The sequence below is a fragment of the Pezoporus flaviventris genome, unplaced genomic scaffold (assembly GCF_033815535.1).
Source record: "Pezoporus flaviventris isolate CSIRO_AGI_PZ_B2104156 unplaced genomic scaffold, CSIRO_AGI_Pfla_v1 ptg000031l, whole genome shotgun sequence".
In the NCBI taxonomy this organism is placed as follows: Eukaryota; Metazoa; Chordata; class Aves; order Psittaciformes; family Psittacidae; genus Pezoporus; species Pezoporus flaviventris.
Window position 1 is genome coordinate 69,403,576 of NW_026892579.1, and position 15,763 is coordinate 69,419,338.

The 15,763-nt window shown below is 43.7% G+C and overlaps 1 protein-coding gene across 4 annotated transcripts in view; it reads left to right on the forward strand.

Moving 5' to 3' along the window:
- RIN2 (Ras and Rab interactor 2) overlaps positions 1-15,763 on the forward strand; it is an 81,191-nt gene that overhangs the window by 47,178 nt on the left and 18,250 nt on the right. For all 4 annotated transcript variants that reach the window (XM_061461771.1, XM_061461770.1, XM_061461772.1 and 1 more), the window contains 5 exons: positions 4,127-4,316; positions 5,841-5,952; positions 8,326-8,398; positions 11,867-11,958; positions 14,278-15,405. In XM_061461771.1, the coding sequence (XP_061317755.1) occupies positions 4,127-4,316; positions 5,841-5,952; positions 8,326-8,398; positions 11,867-11,958; positions 14,278-15,405 (1,595 nt within the window). The remainder of the gene's footprint in view (positions 1-4,126; positions 4,317-5,840; positions 5,953-8,325; positions 8,399-11,866; positions 11,959-14,277; positions 15,406-15,763) is intronic.

Below are 15,763 nucleotides of genomic sequence, written 5' to 3' on the forward strand. Positions count from 1 at the left end.
GGAAGTGTGGACACATGCAAGTTCAAGTTAGTCCTTATTTTCATTACAGTATCCGACCTGGTCTCTCACTGTCACCCGTCGCCTCGTGGCTGAGAGCATCTGGGATGATAGGCTAAATCCAGGGTTGCTCTTTCATTTGGGCTGATAACCAGCCTTCGTAGGAGTGGACTGTATTGCTTAATGGTTCCTGCAACTCCTCTCATGCCCTCAGAAGGGTGGGCAAGTTCCTCCACAGAGGGTTGTGTGTGTTTGTAACCCCTATAGCAGCTGGCTTAGTTCAACCCAGCAAACCCATGGAACTGTATCTGTCATCCTGACAGGATACGCGTGCAAGCTGGATGCACCTTCACTGTGTCTGTAATCCCAGAGAGAGAAAAGTCCATTTCTGAGGCCAGTGTCTGTCAGTGCAGGAGGCTGGAGAAGTTGATGGTAGCTGCAGGGAGCAGATAGACTCAGTGTCCCAAGTCACACAAAAAATTGGGAGAAATGTCAGAAGTTCATGTTTTGCAATGTTACAGCAAGAGGCATAGGTAGGATTTGAGAGACCAAAAGGAAACTGCTGTAGGAGCAGGAGGGCAGGAGCATTTACTTCATAGATATGTGATTGAGGTGTAATGTTCCAGTCTTCTGGGTATGAGGGATAGGATCATTCTGGTTACAGGCTTCAACCCATTCCTTGTCTTTTTTACTGTGAGCCGAGTCTAATTGGGATGCAACACAGCATTGTTTATCTTGGCAGTTACCTCTGTTTACTTCCCACACGCAGGTTCTCTCAAATATAAGGAAATTCGCATGAATCATGTGTTTTCTTCAATTCATTGTGAGTTGTGTTGAAACTCCTCTCCCACTGGAGAGGAACCAGTGTAGCACCCCTGCATCGAAGTCGCCCATCTGTGGAGGCTGATTTGTGTTTTGATTTGGAGTTTATGTGACCCAGTTAGATTGTTTTTTTTTCTTGGGAATCATTTAAAAAGAAACAAAAAAAGAGAAAACAAACCCAAACCACACACACAAAGCCTCCCAACAACACACAAACCCCAGCAAACAAAAACCCCCAAACTAAAAGTAAAACCAGGAGAGGAATTGAGTTGTTGCATAATATGCAGCATATTTGATTAGCGGTTTAGTTACAGCAACTTATTATTCTGTACACGATTCTTACACGTTCTCATGTGATCACGGGGAATGTGAATGGTTCTTCTTTCCATGCTATTGTTTCCAGAGAAATTACACACACATCCCAGTCCCAAATAATTTTACAGTCTAAGACATGACAGGTTTCAAGCGCTCCTGTGTGTCAGGGCTTGACTGTGTGGCTAGTGCCCGAATCATTAATGAAAATAGTTTAAGAATAAACAACAGACTTAGGCTGTGATGCTCAGGGGTGCTAGACCATTGCAAATGGTCTTCCTGTAATTACCACCTGGACCTTAGCAAGTGGCTTCTGATAGGTTGTGTATGGTTTGCCAGACATGGTTTTGCCAAGCTATGTTCTTGCCAGAGGTCACCAGATCTGTTTTTTTTTTTTTTCTCTCTGCCTCTTCCTTTATTATTTGGATAGGAACTATTTTTTTTCAGTGTCATTTGTTCCTAGTTCACCTTCCTGTGCATTGCAGTCGACATACAAGTACTGCTCTAGCTGCAGTGCACTGGGGTCATTTAAATGAGTAGAATTTAGGAGAGGCAGAAAGTCTCTTCATGATCAGGTACTCATCATCTTTGCTTATATCTGGAGGGGTTAGAAGCAGCTTCAACAAGGAGGTGCCTGTGTATGTAGGTCAGTAAGGTTCTTCCCCAGGTCTCGGCAAGTGGGAGGGATTGTGTAAAAGTACCTGGAGCTTTCAAACACCCAACAGCTCCTTATTCATATGAGTCTTACAATTTATAATGGTTTGGGTGTGTTCGACAGCACTAAGCCAGCCGGACCGAAGAGGAACACTGTGACCCTACGTACACATGCAAACTCTTACTTGCTTTAGGTTGTTCTGTGGTAGCAAGCTGTGCCAGGCCTTACAGCTGATACCAGTCGTGCATCTTCTTTTGCATATAATGTAACTTTCTTTTGTAGGCAAAATTTTTTTCCTTTTCAGCCACTTTCCCTCTGCAATGTGTTTAGTTTCCACCGCTAGACCAAGGAGTGGAAATAAGTTACGTATAGTTAAACCTGCAGCCAGTGTCCATGCATAACTTTCACTTTGCTAAATGGCTCTGAAGGTGAGTGGAAAGTTTCTGAGCAATATTTACTGGAGATACAGTTCATGATTACACTTTTGTGATTCATGATTTGACTTTTGTGGAGATTGGTACATTACAACATTAGGTTCTGTTGAAACTCTAATTAGAAGGGGAACCAGGATTTGTACTGTGGCAGTTTGAGCCCAGTCATAACTGACATTGTAAACACTACTTCCCTTCTGCACACAGCATGTTTCTGTGTTATTTTAGGCCGCTTGGAGACTATTGACAGTTGCTAACAGCTTTTAATGCTTAGGGAGGAAAGATCATCTGCATTTTAGATGCCTTGCAAATCTAAAAGGCAATACATCACAAATAAGCAAAAAGAGAAAGAGGAGAAAAAGGAAGGGAGCAGCACACAGACAATCTGGTAGTGATAACTGATCCAGGTAATGAAAGATTTGAATGATTGTGCCTATTCTGACCTGATCATGCAGTGAAAGTTCTCTACCTCATTTACTTTCCTCTCTAGGCCTGTGTCTAAAGATGCCTTAAGCTGCTGACCAAAGCTATAGAAAGGCAGTTTGGTTGTCTGGGCTTTAGGTTGATTGGTTGGTGGGGTTTGGTTGGTTTTTTGGTTTGGATTGTTCTTCTGGGTTGTTCATGTGTGTGTGTTTGTAAGTATTCAGTGTTTCTGTGCTTGTGAAGTTTCTACCCACTTGCCTGGGATAAAATAGCAGGCATAATGAAGATGGTAAATGGTGTTAATGATGCTTATTGCCTGTCCAGAACAAGCAGTTCAGAGGAGCTGCAAGACAGTTTGGAGTGGGGAAATACAGCTGTGTTGCCTGCTGCTGCTCAGAGCCTGTTTTCTACCAGAAAAGCTCTGTAGGGAGAATTCAGCTGCTAAACCTGACATCTCTGAGAGTCAGGTCTTGAGCTTGCAGGATGGTTCTTATCTATGCTCAAATATTGCCACCAGGAAGCTGTTACCAGAGTAACTCTTCTTCCAGTACCAGAAGTTACTAGAGAAAGAATCACAGGATGTACTTCTAGCTCAAAAAGGAGGAATTTGAACCTGCAACACATGTGCAATCATGTTGGGTGTTCTGTATTATATAAATGATGGTGAAGTTTTGCATAACAAAGGGAGTACCCAAACTATTCAGTTTATTTGTATTTTTAATTCATAACAAGTATCTTTAGCCTCCAAGAACTGGACTTCATTACTGAATTGAGCAGTAACTTTAGCTGCCTATAGGGATGCTGGAGAGGGACTCTTCATTAGAGACTGTAGTGACAGGACAAGGGGTAACGGGTTAAAACTTAAACAGGGGAAGTTTAGGTTGGATATAAGAAGGAAATTCTTTCCTGTTAGGGTGGTGAGGCACTGGAATAGGTTGCCCAGGGAGGTTGTGAATGCTCTATCCCTGGCAGTGTTCAAGACCAGGTTGGACGAGGCCCTGGGTGATATGATTTAGCATAAGGTGTCCCTGCCCATGGCAGAGGGGTTGGAACTAAATGATCTTAAGGTCCTTTCCAACCCTAACTATTCTATGATTCTAAATAAATTTTAACCTTACATTAGTTTGCCACATCCACACTTAGCTTAGCCTTTATTCCTCACATAGAAGTCAATTCAGAGCCAAAGGAATTAAGAGCAGTAATAAAGAATCTTTAGCAGAGGGAGGCAAATATGTATATGCAGCTGTGAAGATGACAGGGCTGGTGGAGCTAGCTAGCTGTTAAACTGAGGACAAGTGAAAGAAAAATCTTATGGATATGAGAATTCTTGTGTATACCAATTATATGAATTCTCAGTAGGAGAAATATCAGTACAGAGTGTAGCAATGCCATAAGGTTTGCGCTGACTCTGTTTGACTGAGAGTTTATAGAAGGTTAGCATATCTGATCCTTTTTTTTGCTGTTGTTGTTTCTCCTCTCCCCACAGTCTAATAAAGAACATGGATAATGTCTCTGAGAAAAATGATGTAAAAAGCTGCCCCCGGGACTCCGGATATGACAGCCTATCCAACAAGCTAAGCATATTGGACAAGCTCCTCCATACTCACCCTGTGTGGCTGCAGCTTGGCCTGAATGATGCTGAAGCTGTGGAAATTCTGCAGGCCCAACCTCCTGGGGTAAGCAATTTATTTGGTGCAAGTGTTAAAAACCAACCAACCAGGAAACCAAACAAACTAACCAACCAACATCACACCCCCATTTCTTCTGTGCTTTGGACAATCCAAGTGAAGACTTCTTTGACAGCTGGACCATTTGCTTGGGGTGTTACACTGGGAGACTAGTTTGGGGTCCTCTGGAGCTGAGAACTAGACTGCTGAAACTAAAGCTCTAGAGCTGGTCTGTGTTAACCAGGGTTCTATGTAACAGATGTATTTCCCCCATAACAAGAAAGCAATAGATAAATGGCAAATGACAGCATTTTATCCTACGCTGGTGTCTGCATGAAAGTTGCTATGATGGAAATCGGGCCCTCTCTGCTTGGATGAGGCTGATGGCATGATGCCAAGTGCAAGGTCCTGTACCTGGGTCAGAGCAGTCCCAGGCACAGCTACAGGTTGGGCAGAGAAGAGATTCAGAGCAGCCCTGCAGAGAAGGACTTTGGGGTGTTGGTCGATGAGAAAATGAACATGAGCCGGCTTCAGTGTGCGCTCGCAGCCCAGAAAGCAACCGTATCCTGGGCTGCATCAAAAGGAGCGTGACCAGCAGGGCGAAGGAGGTGATCCTGCCCCTCTGCTCTGCTCTTGTGAGACCTCACCTGGAGCATTGTGTGCAGTTCTGGTGTCCTGAACATAAAAAGGACATGGAACTGTTGGAACAAGTCCAGAGAAGGGCCACGAGGATGATCAGGGGACTGGAGCACCTCCCGTGTGAAGATAGGCTGAGGAAGTTGGGGCTGTTCAGCCTGGAGAAGAGAAGGCTGTGTGGAGACCTCATAGCAGCCTTCCAGTATCTGAAGGGGGCCTATAAGGATGCTGGGGAGGGACTGTTCATTGGGGACTGTAGTGACAGGACAAGGGGTAACGGGTTAAAACTTAAAACAGGGGAAGTTTAGATTGGATATAAGGCAGAAACTCTTTACTGTAAGGGTGGTGAGGCACTGGAATGGGTTGCCCAGGGAAGTTGTGAATGCTCCATCCCTGGCAGTGTTCAAGGCCAGGTTGGACAAAGCCTTGGGTGACATGGTTTAGTGTGAGGTGTCCCTGCCCATGGCAGGGGGGTTGGAACTGGATGATCTTAAGGTTCTTTCCAACTCCAACTATTCTATGATTCTATGATTCTAATGCAGAAGGATTGCATGAATGGGCTGGTGGGACACAGGGGCACTCGACCATCAGTCTCTTCCAGACTTTGCAGTTTGACTCAAGGCTTGGGGTTTGCTGTGTGTTAAACTGGAGAGCTCAGAGAAGGGCATAATGGACTTGGTGTCACGTGTCTGTGTCATACCAAGGTGAGATGTTTTCCTAAATGTTCTGCTGCCATTTTACACCAAGCTGTTGGATGGTTACTGATACAGTAATGACTGAGTAATATTCTGAGAGTCAAAGATCATTAAGTTGCTCTGGCTCCTTTTGTCTGTAATCTGTCTCTATTAAGGCATCTGTGATGAAGGTAAAACTGTCTTTTTGCTCACTCCACAACAGATATTTCTGGTTAGGAAATCTGCAAGATTGCAGAAGAAAGTCATCTCTCTGCGTCTGTCCAGTGACTGTGGGCCTTGCCTAAAAGAATTTGCAATAAAAGAAAGCACATACAGTAAGTTGAGTTACAGACTTTTCAGGTGTTTGTCACGCTGTATGAGCTGGGACATCCCGCATTGGTGAAACCCACAGCAGAAAGTACCCAAAGTAATGCAAATAGTGAAGAGACTGCCTACAGTGCTCTCTGAGTAGGGCTCTGTAAGTGGGAAGATAAACAGAAATGCGTAAGTCTGTGCTAGACAGAAATGGAATATTTTTTATGGATGTTGCTGAATCCAGGATTCATTGATTATAGGCAGTTATCTTCTGTAGATTTTTGATTATCTTCTGGAGAAATGCAGTCTATAATTCTGTGTGCTGTCAATGAAATGTCCTTACATTTCCTTGTATTCAGGGGACTGTTCTTGGATATATTTCTGGCCTGAGCGCTCTCTTGACTATGAATTTGAATTTTGGGTTTGGGGTGGTTTTGGGGGGGGTTTATTATACATAATAAATAGATGGATTACACTTTCAGAACTGTTTCTGATGTGAGATGAATATTTTTTCTTTTATAATTCCAAGTATATTTGTTCCCTCTTTGGAATAAAATGAGCAAACAGAGATAATTTTAGTTGAGTTTTTCCTTTTTACCTCTCCTTTCCCAGCCCCCCAGGAACAAAAAGTTAATTCTGTGTGTCTGGTTTTGGTTCCAGTTACAAACAAGGCATAGGAAAGAGAACAGAAAGCTATAAATGACAGTTGATCTAAGTGTGCTTTAAGGCTGTGTTTGTAGGCTTTACATACTGATGAATTCCATCTCTTCCGTCTAGAAAATAAAATAGTAAAATCTTCTTTCATGAATGAAATTTTACCACAAGGGGGAAGTATGTACTGGTGGTTTTACTCACCAGCCGTAGCTGAGATTTTAGTTACAGTCTGGGATCTGAACATTCATTTTCTCTTGGCCCACCCCCCAGACCACCTGCATGCTTATTGTCTGTATTGTTGGTGTCTCTCTTAAAGAAATCCCTTTTTCTGGGCACATAAATGACTAGGTCGACCTGTCCTTTAGTGTAAAGGTTGGAGAAAAGATCAGTACCTGACTTAAGTTTTCCCCTGGTTCATATGCAGACTCTACAGTCAGTATCACTGGAAGCTTGGCATAGGCGAGCTGGCCTTACAGCATAGAGTACTGACAGTTACGCCTTTGCTGTTCACCAAGTGGCATTGGTGAGGTAACCAAAACTGCTGTGTAGCTTCTGGCATTCCGCACTAAGTCTGGGGCTCTGCCTTGTTTGAGCCCAGATGTCTGAAGTGTCTGCTGCAGTGGAAATACTCTCCTTGGAGATGAATTTAAAAAGCAGCAACAGTGTGAGCCACACCAGTGGGAGATTCGCCCCATCATCTGTCTCTTCTCTAACACGAGATTAGGCTGAAGCAATCGCAGGCTTCACGTTCCCCCACATTCATGTATGTCAGGAACCTGTCTCATGCTACTGTTACATTCCTTATATGCTCTTCCTTCTGTTCTGGTCTCAGTCATGTCCAGAGGTGAAAGTTCTAGAGCGTTTCAGTCTAGGAGCTGCTTCTGCTTGATCTTTGTAGTCACTGGGTGAGACTTGCTACTGAAATTAAAGAGAGCTTAGAGTAAGTGAGGTGGGAATCACTTCTGTGCCATTTGTGCTGTGAACAAGTATTCATATCAGCAGGAAACAATACTATGGAGTGGGAAAAAAAATGAAAGGCATTGCTCCTGTCTTCCGTCTTCCTTGTGCAAGGTGATGGCACAAAGCAGAATTGTCAGAGTGGTTTTTAAAGAGTTCTCAGGTTAAATGGTTTTCCTGAAGTGAATGAAAATTTATCATCTCCCATTAGATGCTAATACATCTGGGGAGAAGACTAGTGGGTAGAATGGAATGCAAGAGGAGGAAATAAGAGATTTTATATTAGGTATATTAGTACACTGGGCAAAAAAAGCCTCAGTTATTAATTCATAAAATCCCAGAGTGGTTTGGGTTGGAAAAGACCTTAAAGCTCATCCAGTTCCAGCCCCCTGCTATGGGCAGGGACACCTTCCACTAGAGCAAGTTGCTCAAGGCCCTGAATTTATTGACTATTTGTCTATTAGCAAATTACTGATTTATTGTCTATTAGCAAACCATTGTGCAATTGTCATCACACTTGATCTGTTTCTCAGGAATTGGACCACATATTTGGAATACAAAAGCAAACCCACTACCAATATTATCAGTATATTCTTTAAAATGCCTTTAGCAGAGAAAGGTATTCTTCCACAAAATTGTTTTCTCTTAGCCAGACAGAAATGAGTGTGATGGTGCAAACTTACTAATTTTATGGTAAAATCTGAGATGTATTTTAATAAGCTTTTTCTAAAAGATGCTTGATATAGGTGTGTAATTCTTCCCTCTTGTGACTTTTTTCACAGCGTTTTCCTTGGAGGGGTCTGGAATAAGTTTTGCTGATTTATTCAGGCTGATTGCTTTCTACTGTATTAGCAGGTAAGATGGTCTCATGTTCTGAGGCACATGAGCTAAGCTCTCTTGAAAACAAAACAAAAAAACCCAACCAACCAACAAAAGAGCAAGTCTCTGTCTTACTGATTATTGGAAGGCTGGTGTTGTGTTACCCACCATGTTACTGTGAGGTGTCGCCCCAAGCTGGACTTCAGCTGATGTCTTGTAATGCTTTAACTGCTCTGTAACTATCATGCAATGTCCATTTCTTGCAATTTCTAGTAAAAAGCTTTTTGGACCTTAGTGGGAAAATGTCAGGTCACACTGTAGAATATGATGACTGAGATGCGAATTCAGATTGTGAACAACAGAAATGGTCTCATCAGTTTTCCAGTTTGTGACTGTCCAGCTGTTTTCCAGGAAGTATGCAGAGAAAAAATAGCTGGTGTTTAAGCTGATTTCAGTTTGCCTTTAGTTTTCCAATGAAAACTTCCAGATGACGGTAACTTTCAGAGCAGCTCTGCAGAGAAGGACTTGGTTGTGTTGGACGATGAGAAAATGAACATGAGACGGCTTCAGTGTGTGCTCACAGCCCAGAAAGCAACCGTATCCTGGGCTGCATCAAAAGGAGCGTGACCAGCAGGGCGAAGGAGGTGATCCTGCCCCTCTACTCTGCTCTTGTGAGACCTCACCTGGAGCATTGTGTGCAGTTCTGGTGTCCTCAACATAAAAAGGACATGGAACTGTTGGAACAAGTCCAGAGGAGACCACAAGGATGATCAGGGGACTGGAGCACCTCCTGTATGGAGACAGGCTGAGGAAGTTGGGGCTGTTCAGCCTGGAGAAGAGAAGGCTGCGTGGAGACTTCATAGCAGTCTTCCAGTATCTGAAGGGGGGCTATAGGGATGCTGGGGATGGACTGTTCATTGGGGACTGTAGTGACAGGACAAGGGATAATGGGTTAAAACTTAAACGGGACGTTTAGGTTGGATATAAGGAAGAAATTCTTTCCTGTGAGGGTGGTGAGGCACTGGAATGGGTTGCCCAGGGAGGTTGTGAATGCTCCATCCCTGGTGGTGTTCAAGACCAGGTTGTACAGAGCCTTGGGTGGCATGGTTTAGTGTGAGGTGTCCCTGCCCATGGCAGGGGATTGGAACTGGATGATCTTAAGGTCCTTTCCAACCCTAACTATTCTGTGATTCTGTGATGCCCAAGCCTTACATTCATCCACAGGCAGGACATGAACAGATGCAGAGTGCACATCTGTACGTTTTCTGAAGGATGGGGCGAGAGACGACTTTGGTTGTCTCAGTCCTGTCCCTGCAATAAGGTTGCCAATTAGATCTGACAGTGGTGATTTCTTGTATGGGAAACACTCACTGGGGATGTGCTTAGGTTGCTGTGCTTACTGCGTTTGTTTATGGTGGACAAGCATCTAGACCCCCTTTGTTAGTGGTCTTCATTTTGCTGAGCTGTACATGCACGTGATGAAAGCAGCATTTCTACCACATAAGTAATTGGTCATCAGTTGGATGAGAAATGGGCTGAAACTGCATTTAAAAGCAGTGTAATGATGAGAGATTCCTTATCTTGTCACCCTTTTAGTTCTGTGCACTAGCCAGGCTCTGGTAAATTCCTCTTAAGTGCCTACAGGCAGCATGCAGCAAATGTAGATTTCTTTGCATTAGTTTGTTCTTTTTCTTTCACTGAAGGCTCCAACTTGCTTTACGTTTGCTAAAATGTAAAGCACAGTAGCTTGTTGCCTTACACGTGAGTCTCTCCATTCAAAGTGGCTTTAACTTTCTTAATGGTATTTCAGTCAGCCAAGTGTGAATTCAGTGTCCTGATACAGCCAGGCCTCCCATTCAGGAAGCACACACAAAACTGTTCATCTGTGTATTGTTCTGTTCCTTTTCTTGTAGTTGTTTGGAAAGGGAAAAAGAGTGGCCATCACAACTTAGTTTTCCTAATGCATCATTGTAAATACGACTTTAGCTGCAAACCTATCCACAGATACCACTAATAAATACAACTTCAGCTGCAAATCCCTCCAGAGACTTCAGTAAATGAGGCTTATTCTTTGACTGTGGGTATGCTTCCCAAAGCAAATGCTTATTTCCCCATTCAGTGGAGAAGCATCCTAAATGTTTCCATTTGCTTAATGTTTATTAACTGGCACCATCTACCCAGCATCCTTGTCCTCTTCAGGCAGCAGTCTGGGATTGTTGGGAGTGCAACAGGAAAATGTAGGGCTTCTTTAGGGAAGCAGATAGGTAGCTGTTGTGAGAGAGTACCATTTGGGTACACCACAGCAAAACCAAGAGGATTTCCTAAACCCAGAGGGAATTTCTTGCAGTAGGTACCCAGTCAGTCTGTATGAGGAGTCAAGGGTTACCTGTCTTTCTATTATGTCCATGATGATGCGCTAGACTCTAGATTACCTGTGGTATGGCATTGAACATGTCTTTCCAAATACTTTTTAGCTAATGCATCAGTATCATGCATGTGCTTCATTTGAATTTGAATGGTATTCTGAGATCCTGTTTTTTCAACATGTTGGCATACACCATAAAGGATATTTGTGATAAAAACTTACCGTCTGTGCTATAACAGATGGTTGGCTTGTTCACAGCCTAAAAAACCCATAATAATTTCTGCTGACACCAGTTGTTTGTAGGTTTCCCATGCTCCATTTGTTGTCATTTACCCTTAATTACATAGGTACTTCTACTAGAGATTTTGCGGTTTAGCATGCACTGTTGTTTGAGAGTGTATCAGTACCAACTGGGCAGGCAAGAGGTATAGTAGCTGATAGCAGTACTTGAACAATGTACATATAATTAGTATTTTTGTCCCTTAAAATCTGTCTAAAAGCTTTTTTACATTGGATTTAGCACGTTTTTCATTCATTCATCCATCTCCCCTTGTAAACATCCATTGAACTTTTAGTGTGCAGTGAAGAGAAACCACATATGAGAACAAATGACAGATTTCCTTAAATGAAGCATGTTTTCAGCCTAGGACACAGTAGCACCAAGACATCCTGACTTAGAAATGTTTAGGGAAGCTGCCCAAGTACTCATTTAAATTTTTATTCTGATAACTGGAATTCAACTCTGAGGGCAATCAACAGTATATTCAGAGAATAAGAAGTTTCACTGAAGGAGTAAGGGCAGATAACACTTTTGCATCTCACTGGTATGCTTGGTAAAAGACCAGGTGTATAAGCTTCTTCTGTAGTGGAGGACAATATTGGATGGCTCTGTGGAAATGAGCCTAAAGAGATTCCTGGAGACTTGGGACTTGACTGTCATTTACATTTCAAATGTAAAGGAGCCCTGCGGTTGGTAATGTTTTCACTGTGTGCTGTGTGTTTTAAGGCCCTTGCTACCTGCCACAGCTCAAAAAGAAAATATGAATCAGAGCTCAGCCACTGCCAGTGTTGAAAACAAGTGCTTGTGAAACTATGGATGTTATTGTCAAAGCCATAATTGTTTTTCTCTTTGACAACAGGGATGTCCTTCCATTCACCCTGAAGTTGCCTCATGCTATTGCTGCAGCAAAGACAGAAGCTGAACTTGAAGAGATTGCTCAGCTTGGACTGAGTAAGTAGATCTCTGCATAGATGTCATTCCTTGTGGCAGTGCTGTAAGCTTGAAGAAATAGTCTGTATCAGTAAGTAGTTCATATTGGTCAGCTACAAGCTTCTCTTATTGGGAAGCCAGATCTTGTACTTGCCAAATGGTGACCTTAGTGGTCTTTTTTCCTTCTGTGCCTTCTGTGATATTTTTGTTGTTGCCCTTTCCTTCCTTTCTCCTCTCCTCCCTGGGCAACCCTTGGGCAAAGCAAGTCTTACAATCCCTAGTCGGAGATCTGATGTAGCTTCTCCTCTGAGAGCAAATGTTTGCTGCAGGCTTACATCAAGCATAGCTTGATGATTTGCTGGAATTGCCAGGAGAGTGTAGGAACCGAGGTTCACCGTTAAAACCTCGGTTCACATTGACATGTGATCTTAGACTGGTGATTTTTGAGATGGGAGGTTCAATGTAGTAGCATATTCATAAAAGGAGGAGTGTGTACATAAAAGGAGTACATTGGTTTGGTGACGCTTTTAAAATAACAAAAGAAAATGCAAGGACGTGTCCTTGCATCACTTGACTGCTACAACCACATACAGGCTCATTGTAAAACATACCTTGAGCTGGCAGAAGATGCAAGGCCTGGTGGGATTGGAAACACGGGCTCCACCCAGATGAATCCTTGAGCAACTCTGCAAAGTGCTGAATGACCGCACTTCCTTTTGCAGGGAGGGAGGGTTGACTGTCAGCAGACTTTGTCCCAGCAGATTTTTGAATCGTCTTAGATATAGAAACAGAACCTTATTAGATCAGAGTGGCAGAACTGTTGGTGGGACTTTGCAGCAGTCATACACAGGGAAGTACTACACTGCTTTATATTTTGCTTTGCTGGAGTAGCAATGCAGTTGAGGGATTTGCTTTAGAGAGGAGGCAAATTACTTCTGCACTGCTTTTCTGCAAGTTTAGCTGATTACATGAAAGTACAGATTTTCATGGGAATAGAGGCAATCATGGAACTGTGGATGAGGTGAATGGTTGGGGAGAAAGAAAAATATGATCAGGATACAGTAAGATCTGATTGGGAAGACGGTCTCCCAGTGAAAGCTGGAAGCCTTAAAGTACCATTAAGTGAGTTTCTCTATAGGAGATCATAACGGTGATGTTGAGTGAGCTCTTCAGACTATCTGCACTGTCTTTGTCCTTGGTACCCAGGAGCACCATGGCCTATTTGCTGCAGGGTTAGTCTTGCTCTTGAACAGCCTCTCTGTACATTGTGTGTTTTGTTTAAGCTAATATGTCTGAAAGCTGAGGAGGAGACTGATGATTCCGTGTCTGTGTGGTAGATAATTATCCCAAATACACCAACTGTATGTGAGATTAAGATCACAGTTTCTGTGAGATTTTGATGAAATTTTAGATGTTCATGTGCAAAGGAGCACACCAGGAAGTCAGCCCTTCAATCCTGCAGACCCAGGAGATGCGTAAAAACTCCCAAGGGCCTTCCTGTAAGTGTGAGCTTTCCTTAAGCAACATATAGGCACAAAACAACCTGGTTTGAACATGAAGAGTTGGAGCTCCTGTCTGAACTCTCTTACACTGTATGCTCAGAGGGAGAGCTGCACAAGGGAGGTCAACAGCATGTGGGCCCAGCAAACTACATCAGAAAGAACATTGCCAACCTGTGATGTTTCATGTGATGAACATAAGATTCCCTCTCTGACTTGTGTTTTACCTGCAGCGGTGCTTGCATGACGCATGTTTTCAACAGCCCATGTGCCAGGCACACTCGCCCGTCTGCTGAGGGATTTGCAGGCAGGATGTAAAGTCATGGAGCTGGAAAAAAACAGCAGCATTGCATGACTATGTAAAGAAATATGTATTTGCCTACATAAGTTCTCTGGCAGTGGCCTATCACCATGGGCCATTTCCTGTTTTCTGCCCAGTAGGCAAGACACAGCTGTTGGGCATGAATCCTGTTGTAGAGTGCTTGGCATTCATGCATTCAGTTTCAAGTTGGTGAGAATTACTGTGTTACAGTCTCCATTCCTTTCTTTGAATTCTCAACTTATTTTTAAACTTAGTTGAGTGGGTCGATTTGAAGCTATGCATTGGTCATGATATTTATAGATGAGTGAGAACAGCCCCAGGAGGGCAGCATGCAGTTATGCCTGGTGGGGCTTTGAGAGGTTCACTTGGAATTAATTCCCCCCCCCCCCCCCCCCCCCCCCCCTTGAATCAATAAAAGCGTGTCAGAATGTCTGGAGATGGGTGATGTTGAGCTGAATGGTCTGAAAGCCATCTGCATGCTGGTTTGCATTCTTACGTTAATGCAATGATGATTTTCAGAATTTTGGAGCTCCCTGGCTAACAGCAACCCCCTGGATCCTACACCTCCCTGCAGGCCTGTGCCTTTGGACAGTGCTTGTAAAGGCTCGCGTCAGCTCTGCCTTATAAATGGAGTGCATTCTATACGAACCCGAACGCCTTCAGAGCTGGAGTGCAGCCAGACCAACGGAGCACTGTGTTTCATTAATCCCCTCTTCTTAAAAGTGCACAGCCAGGATGTCAGTGGAAGTCTGAAGAGGCAGAGCCCAAGAACTCAAGACGTGAATGGCACCGTGAGGCCTCGCTCTCCCCCACCCCGGCCGCCACCTCCTTCTATTAATAGCATCCTCACGAGTCCGCAGCTTTCCAGGACTATAAAGCAGGCAAGCATGCCAGAAACGGTCAACCATAAGAAAGAGAGAGGCTTGGATTTACTGCAGAGTAAACCAACCCCTATTCCACCGCCTCGGCTGAAGAAGCAGGCTGTCTGCTCAGAGGTAGGCAGCTCAAAGTCTGCAGCAGTGATTCAGCCTGGCTGCGGCTCAGTGCCTGTGCCTGAAGCTGCTGGCATCTCAGGTGAAACCCTGCCTGAGCTGGCTCCAGCAGCTGCCCCGAAGACAGTAGCTACCAGCTCTGAGTCACACATCCCATGGAATGGAGGCAGGCAGAGGCTGAGCGACATGAGCATTTCCACCTCGTCGTCTGACTCGCTGGACTTTGATCGGAGCATGCCGCTGTTCGGCTATGATGGGGACACAAACAGCAGCCTGGAGGATTTTGAGGGGGAAAGTGATCAAGAGAGCATGGCACCCCCGCTGAAGCCCAAGAAAAAAAGAAACAGTTCGTTTGTTCTCCCCAAGATTGTGAAATCTCAGCTACGGAAAGTCAGTGGAGTTTTCAGTTCCTTCATGACCCCTGAAAAGAGGATGATTAAGAAAATTGCGGAGATGTCCCAGGACAAACGCACTTACTTTGGATGCCTGGTGCAGGACTATGTCAGCTTTCTGCAGGAAAACAAGGAGTGCCATGTTTCAAGCACCGATATGCTGCAAACAATTCGTCAGTTCATGACCCAAGTCAAGAACTATTTGTCCCAAAGTTCCGAACTTGATCCCCCAATCGAATCGCTGATTCCAGAGGACCAAATAGGTAAGAAACACTATCATGTGTTTTAGGAGAAGGTGAAAATGTGTAATCTGTTTTTAGAATCATAGTCTTTGTGCCTGTTTTGAAAGGTGGGGTTGACTTTGCTAGCAGAGTTCAAGCCACGGAGTTTTGAGTCTTAAAATAAAACAACCCTCACACTCCCCTGCCCCCAAATCACCCCAGCAACTCAAAACTTTGCTACAAAAGTGCTTATAAAAAGTTATCTTTACGATACTTGCAGTGTGCACTTTTTACCTGTGATTATTTTTTTTATATATATATATATATTTTTTTTTTTAGCTGCTGTACCGTTTACAGAATCCTTTGTTTACTGGCACACATGTATTTTTTCCTGAATTGG